At 57.7% G+C, this 10776-nt stretch overlaps 1 protein-coding gene across 1 annotated transcript; it reads right to left on the reverse strand.

The window, feature by feature from the left end:
- Positions 1–2901: 2901 nt before the first annotated feature.
- On the reverse strand, positions 2902–5260 carry DDN (dendrin). Its single transcript, XM_049783384.1, has 2 exons — positions 5049–5260; positions 2902–4688 (listed from the first exon to the last, which is right to left on the reverse strand). The coding sequence occupies exons 1-2, from the start codon at positions 5258–5260 to the stop codon at positions 2906–2908; spliced, it is 1995 nt and encodes a 664-aa protein (XP_049639341.1). The 3' UTR covers positions 2902–2905.
- Positions 5261–10776: the final 5516 nt, after the last annotated feature.

Raw genomic sequence — 10776 nt, forward strand, 5'->3', positions numbered from 1 at the left:
CTTGGGAGCTGGGGAGGTAGCTCAAAGGGCTGGTATGCATGGTTAAGGTAAGGTCTGTGGTTTAATTATTTTTGTTCGTTAAATTTTGGGCCACACCAAACAGCGCTAAGGCATTACTCCTGGTTCTGCCCTCAGAAATCATTCTTGAGGGGTCGCAGGGTGGGTGGGGATGGGGGTAATCATATGAGATGCTGGGCATAGAATCTGGGTTGGCTGAGTGTAAGGCAAATGCCCTACCTGCTGTACTATCGCTCCGGCCCTATGGTTTAATTCTTGGCATCTCTTCACCTCCCTAGCACTTGTGGGTAGAGTCCTGGAGGCCCCAGAACTACTGGGGAGGCGCCCGCATACGAAACAAACCACCCCACTATCCCTTCTGTGTGTTCATCCCCATCCAGTTGTTGGGCAGTACCTGCTCCTGCCTGGGGCCCAGCCAGTCTGACTCCTTCTCAGGTGCTCGGGAAAAGCTCTGTTGGTGGAACTCGAGTAGTTAAGACTGGTAGGTGGCAGACAGCTAGACTTCCAGAGAGAGACTCTGGTGTCTGCCCAAGGTGACCTCCACTTCCTTTCCCTGCACCCACAAGAATGAACTTGAAACCAGGCCGCGTGGGTTCCAGGCAGGTCTGCAGGGGCCTTCTCGGGAGGCTTCCTTCAGAGCCAGCCCGATGGCGACCCCCCTCTCTGCCACCGGGGGGTGCCCCGCCCGCCCGCTCAGGTCCAGCGGTCTCTCTGGGTGGGTGGGGAGTGACGTAGGGGATAATTGGAGGCCAAAACCATAAGCGGTTTGAGAGTGGGCCTGGGATCTGCGCGTTGAGCAGGCCTGGATGGTCTGTTGGCACTGGTGCGGGTGGGGGCAGAGGAGGGCGAAGGGCCGGGCGGGGACTCCGCAACCTAGTCTGGGCAAAGCCCCCACGCTAGGCGGGAGAGTCGGGAGACTAAATTTACCCGGGCTGACTCAGCCCCTGCCCGGAACAGGGGGTGGGGGGCAAGGGAAGGAGAATCCAGCCAGGGGAGACAGAAGTGGGCAGGGAGTTTCCATCAAAGACAGGGCGTCCCCCACCCGACCTTTCCACCGAGTGGGAAGACCCGGAGGAGGCCTCCCTGGGGTAGGGACGCGATGCGATGGGGGACAGACGGTGACCTAAAGATGATGCCGAGCTGGACAAAGGGAAGCTTAGATTTATTGAGCGCCGACTGTATTCGAGGTACAGTGCGCGGCGCTTTACAAACATTATCGCATTTAATCCTCACAACAACCCTGCGAGGTAGGTGTTTAATAAACCCCCATTTGACAGATGAGGAAACTGAGGCTCAGGGAGGTGAAGTGATCGGACCAGTTTCACATGGCTAGTAAATATTAGCAGAAGTGTCCAAGACTGCAGAGAAAGACTTCAGTCCCTGGGTCCCAAGCGGGTACAACATAAAGGGGCTAGGCGCGCTCCGACCGTCTGGAAGGCCAGAGGCCTGCTCCCCACCTCGCGCGGCTGGAGGCGGTCAGACTGGGGACCTGCGCCAAGCAACTCGGGATTAGCTGATCACTGGCCCCACTGGGGTAGGGGGTATGGGGTGGGGGGGCTAGCTACCCGGGAAATCCGCGACCTGCGCGCGCCCCGTAGCGGCTACAGTGAGTATCACACCCTACGCCCGCAGGCTGTAGGTAGGGGACCAGCCTCTTGGTTCCTTAGCAGGTTTCTGGAAGAGAGACGTGAGAAGAGTTCTCAGGGATCATACCATTGAGTGGGAAATCGTGGTTATGGTCAGAGCATCGTTGAGGAGCACTGTGGAGGAGGAAAGGAGGGAGGCCTAAAGTGACCTCAAGCTGCTTTACCACCCCAGCTTGGACCACCACAGTCCAAGGTGAGTGACAAAGCCACCATCCTACCTTGCCTTGGTGGGCCTCACCTAAACTTGGCTAGTCTAGGAGCCCTTGCCCACTAACGCAAGCTCTTCTGCAAACTTTGGACAGTCTCTTGAATTGAGAATGAGTGCAGGTAATAGTGAAGCCGTCCATGACCCCTTGGGCTGTTCAAATTCCTAATGCTCTTTCTTACTCATGGAAGAAAGGATGAGCTGGAGGCCTCTCATAAATACTCCAAAAGCTCAAGGATAGAGCTCAGAACTCCCTTATTTCACATGTGAGGACGCCTGGTGAGAAGGTAGTCTAAGAAGTCAATGGCAATGCAGGGATTTGAGCCGAGGCCTGTAACAACAAAGTGAGGCCTCTTCTGACTGTGCTGACTACTTCTGACCTAGGGACCCCCCTATGAAACGCCCCCTCTACCACTTTTTTATGCTCTTTCGGTACCTCCTATGGCTAGTCCATGCAGTCCTGCCCACTCCTGGCTGGGTTGGGTTGGGTTGCACCCCTCTAGTGCATGTGCCCTTGCTCAAGACTTTACTGGGCAGTCACTAAAGTCTACTGCCCCTGTCACTTCTCCTGGCAAAGAACAATTTCCACCTGCATAGACTACTCCCTTTATATCATTTGGGAGGCATCTATTTTCAATCTGGGATGCATCTGGGGACGGGGTATAAGGAAGCCTGAGAGGAAGACGGGAGCTGTGGTTTCAAGGATGGAGTATCCGGGAGAAGTAAATACAGGGGGGCCTCTTACTGCCATACTCCAGTTCCGTGTGTGTGTGTGTGTGTGTGTGTGTGTGTGTGTGTGTGTGTGTGTGTGTGTGTGTGTGTGTAGTAAATAGTGTGTGAAGTAAATACAGGGGGGCCTCTTACTGCCATACTCCAGTTCCGTGTGTGTGTGTGTGTGTGTGTGTGTGTGTGTGTGTGTGTGTGTGTGTGAGTGTGTGAGTGAGTGAGGGTCCCTTTAATGTTCCTCGCCCCAAGGAGGCCATCCTCCGGTTCTGGTTCTGACACCCAGAATTCCTCGAAGTTGACGCTCAGAGTCTCAGTCAGTCTTGCCGCCTTTCCGGGCTGGGGCCGAGAGTCCAGCCCTCGGCAGCGGCCGCTCATTCCGCCAGGAGGCGCCGGAGGCTTCGGCGTCGCTTTCCTCCGAAGAGTCGCTTTGCAGGCTGAGCCCCGCAGCTTCGTCCGAGTCCGAGTCCGGCGCGGTGTGGCGGCGGATGCGGGACACGGCTTCCCGCAGGGCCCCAGCGTAGGGCCCCGGGGTCCGCGGCCAGCCCCGGCTAGCCAGGCGCGGGATGGCCGCCGGCACGTTCCCCTCGGCGCTCCCCGCAGTCCCCGCGGCCGCCGGGCCTGACGCCGAGCGCTCCGGGCTGCCCGGCGGCGTGGGAGCGGCATCCTTCGGGCTTCCTTCGCCGGCCCGGAGCCCCAAGATCCGGGCGGCAGGCTCTTCTAACGAGGGGTCCCCCGGCGTCCCGCCGCCCTCCGCTTCGACCCCGCGCTCGCCGTCGGGCTGGGGGGCCAGGCGGTCGCTCGGCCGCGGCTCTCGACTGGTCTCGGCAGGCAAGGGGTGATGGAGTTGGGTCTGCGGGCCGCCCTCCGCGTCGGGGGCGCCCCGGCCCCCCGCAGGTAACAGCGGCCCCTGCGGCGCTCCCGGGGTGGCCACGTACTGCGAGCGGATCACCACGCGCGTGGCGTCGATCACGAAGACGCCGTCGCGGCCGGCGGGGCCCCGAGCCCCTCGGGGGAAGGTGTGGGGCCGGCGGGCCCACGGGGCGCCCACCAGAGTCTCGGGGCCGGCGCCGTCTCCCTGTCCCGGGGGCTCTCGCCGCCCCGTGCCGCCGGGGGCCCAGGGCCTGGGCAGCGTCTGGCTGTGCCGAGGCGGCGGCCTTCGGGGGGACGGAATCCAGCCCCGGCGCGGCCGGCTGGGCTCGCCGCTTTCTGGGCCCGCCCCCGAGCCGGAGCCGCCCAGGTGGGGCCGCGAGCGCGGAGCGGGGCGCGGGCGTCGGGGGGGCGTGGCGGGCGCCGGCTCCGACGTGGGGTGCCCCGCGGCTCGGGCCGGCCGGTGGGGACCGTCGCGACCGCCGCTCGGGCCGGCCGCCGGCAGCCCCGGGCTCTTCTCCGAGGCGTCCCGGTCCGAGTGGAGCCGCGGCGGCCTCGCCGGTGCGTAGCCGGGGGCGCCCCCCAGCAGGCCGCGCCCGGGCCGGAGCCCCCAGGCGCCCAGCACGTCGCGGTAGATGCGGGGGTCCAGCCTCTTCCCGGCGCACCCGCCCGCGCGCGCGCTCCCGGCCGGCGCGGGCTTGGGCTCGGGCTCGGGCTCGGGCTCGGGGCCGCGCCGGGCGCCCAGGGTCCGGTGCGGGCCTTCGTAGGACGGGGGCGCCACGTACGGCGGCGGGCGGTCCCAGCGGAGGCGCGGGGTCGGGGCGGCCGCGCCCCGCAGCAGCAGGTGCGCCTCGTAGCTGGGGGGCCCCGGCCGCCGGCCGCCCCAGGGCCCCGCCCACGCCGGCCCCGCCTGGCCGGCCGGCTGCGCGGCTGGCCGCACCGGCCGCTCCCGCCACGACGGGGCCGGGGCCGGCCTGGGCGCGCTCTGGGGCTCCGGGCGCGGCCGGCCGGGGGGGCTCCTTCGGGCCCCTCCGGCCTTGCGCCGCTTCCTCTCGGTCTCCTTGGCCTCCCGCTCGTGCGACGCCGCCTTCCTTTTCTCCTGCTCCCGCGCTCGAGCCTCGGCCGGGGGCCCCGCCCGCCAGTTGGTCGCCTCCTGCAGCACCCTGGACGCCCAGGGCCGGCGGGGCGGCGGCGGCGGCTCGGGGGATCCCGGACGCGGCCCGCACCTGGGACAATGAGCGGGAAGCCAGGTGAGCAGCTTGCGGGGCGAGGGGAGCCGGGCCGGCCCCGGAGGGCGCTCGGGCCGGGCGCGTGGAGGGGCGTGTGCGGGCGCGGGTGCACGTGCCTCGACTCGGGGGCCCAGCTCGAAGCCGGACGCCTCCTCGCGGCACGCACACTTGAGCAGCGGCTGTCCCATCGCGCCTCCAGCCCGCCTCGCTCCCCGCCCCCTCCCGACGCGGCCCCCGCGGCCCCCAGCCCCAGGGCTTGGGTCTGGGGGCGGGAGCACTGCCAGGACCAGGGGGCCAGCCGGAGTCTGGCTGGCCGGTTCCCCCTCCCGCCGCTCTAGTCCCCGACCCCTCACTCACGTTCGGCTCTGGGGCCTCGGGGCCCAGGGGCTGGTCTGGAAGTCCATGGGCTGTCGAGGAGGCGCGCCCCGGCGACTGTAATGACAGGAAACGGTCTTCACTTGGATCACCAGCAGCTTGGATTTCTGCACCCAGAGGCAGCTGCCAGACTCCCCATCCTGCAGCTCCCTGGGGCTGTCCAGCCCCTCCGAGTAGAGCTGACCTTCCAGCATCCTGCCCCACCCCACCCCGGACCCCCACCCTCCCACCCCACCCCGAGAGTCCCCTCCCTGCCCGGGGAGCTGGCGCCCACCGCAGAGCAGCGGGCCCAGCGACTGAGGACTATATATACACCCGGGCACACGTGTGTGCCTGTCTGTGTGCGCGCGCATGTGACACGGCTCCGCGCTGTTTCCTCCCCCATGTGCGCGGCCGCCCCCTGGGGCCCAGGATTGGGGCCCCCTGCCCATTGTTCCTGTCCTCAGACTAATGGGACCTGCACAGGTGGGCCGGGGACTTCTGGCTCTGGCCTGGCCGACAGTGCCCCCGCCCCTGCCCCCATTCCTTCAGTCTTCCTGATGGTTTAACCCTTCCTTCACTCTCCAGCTCCTAGGATGCCTGACCTACCAGGATTCCGCCCCTGACTTCCAGTCTCGGACTTCTGTTTCCCTGAGAGAAAGGTGATGGGAAGGAAACTCAAGGTCTCTGCATGCCACTCTGCCTGTTTCCATGGGGTTGGGGTGCAGGAGGGGCTGGCCCAAGGTTGGCTGGGGGGCTATTTTTAGCGGCAGTGGCAGTTCGAGTGCAGAGATGAGTAACCAGCTTCCAGGCGGTGGAGGGAGATGATAGCTTTCTGGCAGTTTGTGTGCAACTCTGGGGGATGAGCTACCCAGCCCAGGCTCAGGAAGGTTGAGCCCCACACCAGTCATTCTAGATATCTCGCTGGGCAACTATGGACCATCTCCCTGCACCAACCTCTTCCCCCCAATCCAAAATCCAGGAATTTGGGGATCATTCTTTCTGTGCCCACAGCTCTGCTCAGCCTTCTGAGAATGAGGGCACTTGTGCACCTGTACCCTTACACAGGGGAAGGGATAGCAAGTGTGCTCGCTTGGCGTGCGTCCCCTAGCAACCAAAAAGAAAAGCTGTGTTGCCTCTATTTCCCAGTGCCCTCTATCCCTATCCCCTCACTCAGCCCCCTTCAGGTAGTGTAGAGATGCTCACCTTTTAAATTCATTCTGCCTTGGGGGTTGTTGCTTAGTCCACATAATCCTCTCCACCCCCACTCCCCAACTCTACCAGGTGTCCCCTGATTCACCATGGTAATGTTAGTGGCAGCACAGCCCACGCCAACTCTTCATGCAGAGACTTAGCAACCATGCCTGGCAACCATGGCAGCAGCTCCATGCGGGGATGGGTGCAGGGAGGTTGTAGGGGGTGGGGTGGGGGGGAGAGTAGGGCAGCAACAGTTACTGAGAAAGGATACTTGGCCTCTTCTCGGAGCAATGGGGAAGACTTACAGGCTAGGAGGCTCCCAACTGTGTCTGGGCTTGTTCATTCTTCTTGGTGCTCGACAGAGACTGATCTAGGGGAACAGAAATGCAGATGCAACCATCAGGAAGGAAGGTTGCTGTGGGATAAAGTGACTTACCGAGAACCAGTAATGACAAAACAGGGCTTTCAGCTCCCTTACATGAACCCAGATACTCCATTATTCCCCCCCCCCCATCCTACCTTCCTGTGGCACTGATGCTTGAAGTGTTTTCCTTCTTTGCTGGGTCTCAGCAGAGTCCCAAAGCTTTTAAGAGCTCCCTGCCTCCTCCCTACACAGTGATGGAATGTGACATATGGAGACATCTGTCCTTTCTTCCATGTACCCCCACCACACATACTCTGCTCCTAATACTTGGAAGCATCCCTCCCTCATGCCTGGGCACATACCATAAGTACTTTGCAGAAAGCCATGGCACAGCCCTGAAAGCAGTTTGCAGTGCCTCGGTACCTCTCCTGGGTTCCAGCACAAAGCCTGGCTTGCAGAAACCAGTCTAGTGTATGTGGCTTCCTGAGTTCTTAGCACAGTGTGGTAGGAACAAATAGTCTTGGAGAGAAAAATGAATCATAGTGTAAAGCAGAGGCAGAGATGGGCCTTAGAAGGTGGCTCAGACCACTCTCTAGCCATAATTTTTTTTTTTTTTTTTTTTGGATTTTGGATCATACCTGGTGACGCTCATAAATCGCTCCTGGCTTGGAGGACTATATGGGACACCGGGGGATCGAACCGTGGTCCGTCCTCGACTAGCACAGGCAAGGCAGATGCTTTATCGCTTGCGCAACTGCTCTGGCCCCTCTCTAGCCATTCTAATGAGTGTTTTAGTCCACATGGTGTCAGCACAGGAAAAAGATCTGATGGAGGGTGGTAATAGTATAGTAAGGGTACTTGACTTGTATCCAACTGACCCGATCTGGTGCCCAGCACCCCATAAGTTCTTCCATTCTCCTAGAAATGATTGCTAAGCAAAGAATAAGGACTAAACCCTGAAAATTGCTAGGTGTGGTCCAAAACCCAAAAATAAAATAAAATTTAAAAATGATTTGATCACGTAACACAGTCCTGTTCATTACCCTGCTCTCCAGCTCATTATCACCCTGGAAGAAAGGCACAGGGTTTATAAGGTCAAGGCCAGTGCCAATTCAGTAAACTCTTTTTTTTTTTTTTTTTTTTTTTTGGTTTTTGGGCCACACCCTGTGACGCTCAGGGGTTACTCCTGGCTATGCGCTCAGAAGTTGCTCCTGGCTTCTTGGGGGACCATATGGGACGCCGGGGGATCGAACCGCGGTCCGTGCGCAGGCAAGGCAGGCACCTTAGCTCCAGCGCCACCGCCCGGCCCAAACTCTTAAGTCCTTAAGAGAAGCTGATGGAGAGTGCAGGATTTTTTTTTTTTTTTCCTCCCTAAGGAGACCCTCAGCTCTCCCTTCTGGAGAATGAAGTCATGGAACTTTCCTTGGATCCTGCTATGGCCTATACAGGAAGCAAGTGAGAATCAGCATTGGAGGTAGAGTCCAGGAGATGGCTCAGTACCTACTAAACAAGTGTAAAGTGCTATCCTGTGTTTCTGGTGCTTGGGACCCCTGGCACTCTACTCAGGCATATGCAACAGCCTGCATGTATGATGCCTGGTGGGTACCACAATTAAAGATGTGAAATGTGGAGATAAAGTGATAGTCCAGTGAGTGGGACATTTGCCTTGCAAGTGGCCAACCTGGGTGCAATCCCTGGCATCCTGTATGTCCCCTGAGCCCACCAGGAATGATTTCTGAGTGCAGAGGCTGAAAAATTATACAGCACTGCCAGGCATGACCCCACAACAAAACAAAAAGATGTGAGAACGAACACATGCAGTCAGAAGTCAGACCTCCAAGGGCTGGAGTGATAGCACAACGGTGGGGCGTTTGCCTTGCACACTGCTGACCCAGGACAGTTCAATCCCTGGCATCCCATATGGTCCCGAGCTTGCCAGGAGCAATTTCTGAGCACAGAGCCAGAAGTAACTCCTGAGTGCTGCCAGGTGTGCCCCCCCCCCCCCCCAAAAAAAAAAAAGTATGACATCCAGTGAATACTGCAACTAGTGGTCTTTGGTCCTTGTCTCAGATCAAAACAGGGGCTGAAGTGATAGCACAGCAGGTAGGGGCATTTGCCTTGCTTGTGGCCAACCTGGGTTCAATTCCCAGCATCCCATATAATCAATCCCCTGAGCCTGCCAGGAGTGATTTCTGAGCACAGAGCCAGGAGTAACCCCTGAGAGCCACTGGATATGCCCCCTCTTCCAAAAGAAACTACTAAAACAAAGAATTGCAGAGGAAAGGATACAAAATGTTACAGTGGATAGGGATGCTTAACTTGCATGCAACTGAACTAGGTTTAGTCCCCAATACCCTGTAAGGACCCCTATGCCTTCCAGGAGTAATTTCTTTTTTTTTGTTTTTGTTTTTGTTTTGGGTCATACCCGGCAGTGCTCAGGGGTTACTCCTGGCTCCACGCTCAGAAATACCCCCCTGGCAGGCACGGGGGACCATATGGGATGCCGGGATTTGAACCAATGACCTTCTGCATGAAAGGCAAACGCCTTACCTCCATGCTATCTCTCCGGCCCCAGGAGTAATCTCTAAATAGAGCCAGGAGTGAACCCTAAGCACTGTCAGGTATGGCCACCCACCAAAAAAGGGGGAAGTTGGAACAATAGTACAGTGGGGAGGGTGCTTGCTTTGCATACTGTTGACTGGAGATCAATCCCTGGTATCCCATTTGGTCCACCATCAGGAGCAAATCCTGAGGGCAGAGCCAGGAGTAATCTGATTATTGCTGTTGTGATGTTCTCCTTCCCCACTCCCATTCCACCAAGAAAATACAGTTAAACAGTTATCCATAGAGGATCTCAAAAACTGAAATGTGTGGTAAAGAACACAAGCTCTGCAGTCAGCCTGTTTGGGTTTAAATTTTAGTTCTACTTTTTACATGCTGCATGACACTGAGTTACTTAGCTCTGTCTCAGTTTAAAAATAAATCTAGGGTTGGATAGATAGTATACAGAGTGTATGATGCAGAGCTGGAGCAATGGCACACCAGGTAGGGCACTTGTCTTGCATGAGACTGACATGGCTCTTGGCACCCTCTTGAGCCCACCAGGGGGGAAGCCAGGATGCAGGAGCCAGGAGTAAGCCTGAGCACAGCAGGTATGGCCAAACCAAACCAAAAACAAGACCACAGAGCATATGGCACTAAATCTTACATGCAGCTGCTGAAGCTTTGATCTCCAGGACCACATATGGCCCAAATTCTGCCAGGAGTGACCCCTAAATGCAGTACCAGGAGAAAACCCTGTGCACAACTGGATGTGGGCTCTAATAATAATAATAATTGGGGCTGGAGAGATAGCATGGAGGTAAGACGTTTGCCTTTCATGCAGAAGGTCATCAATTCAAATCCCGGCATCCCATATGGTCCCCCGAGCCTGCCAGGAGTGATTTCTGAGCATAGAGCCAAAACAAAAACAAAATTAAATAATAATAATAATTAATAATAAATCTAGGGCCAGATAGTTCAAAATGAATAAATGTATGTTTTGCATGCAAGAGGCTTTAGTCCCTGGCACAAATGGTCCCCTGAGCTATCAGGAGTGGTCCAAACCCCTGACCAAAAAAACAGTAGAGGCCTGGGAAATGGCTGGAGTTTTTTGTTTTTGGGGACCATACCAGTGGTGCTCAGGACTTACTGTGTTTAGAGGTGGGGTTCAGGGGACCATATGTGGTGTCAGTTGAGGTTCAAACCACAATCTGGATGTAAGGCAAATGCCTCACCCATTATTATCTCTTCGACCTAGGAAATCAAACCCTGGGTCCCTGGGTCCCCAAGAACTGCACTATAGATAACATTCCCTAGTAGCTGTAAAACTGAACATAAAACTGAAGACATAGTGCAATAGGTAGGCTGTTTATCTTGTATGCAACACACCCAGGTTTCACCCTCAGTATCCCAGATGGTCCCCTGAACCCATGAGGAGTAATTTCTGAGCATGAGGCCAGGTCCCTTGAGCACTGCCAGTTTGACTCCCGCCCCAAAACACCCAAAACTTGAATATTTACTATTTATCCAGGACTATAGAATGACTACGTATAAAACATGAGACTGATGACTAGCACTGTAAGGGTCAGAATAATAGTGTCTGTTAATTACAATAATCAACACTGCAAC

The sequence above is a fragment of the Suncus etruscus genome, chromosome 11 (assembly GCF_024139225.1).
Source record: "Suncus etruscus isolate mSunEtr1 chromosome 11, mSunEtr1.pri.cur, whole genome shotgun sequence".
Taxonomy (NCBI): domain Eukaryota; kingdom Metazoa; phylum Chordata; class Mammalia; order Eulipotyphla; family Soricidae; genus Suncus; species Suncus etruscus.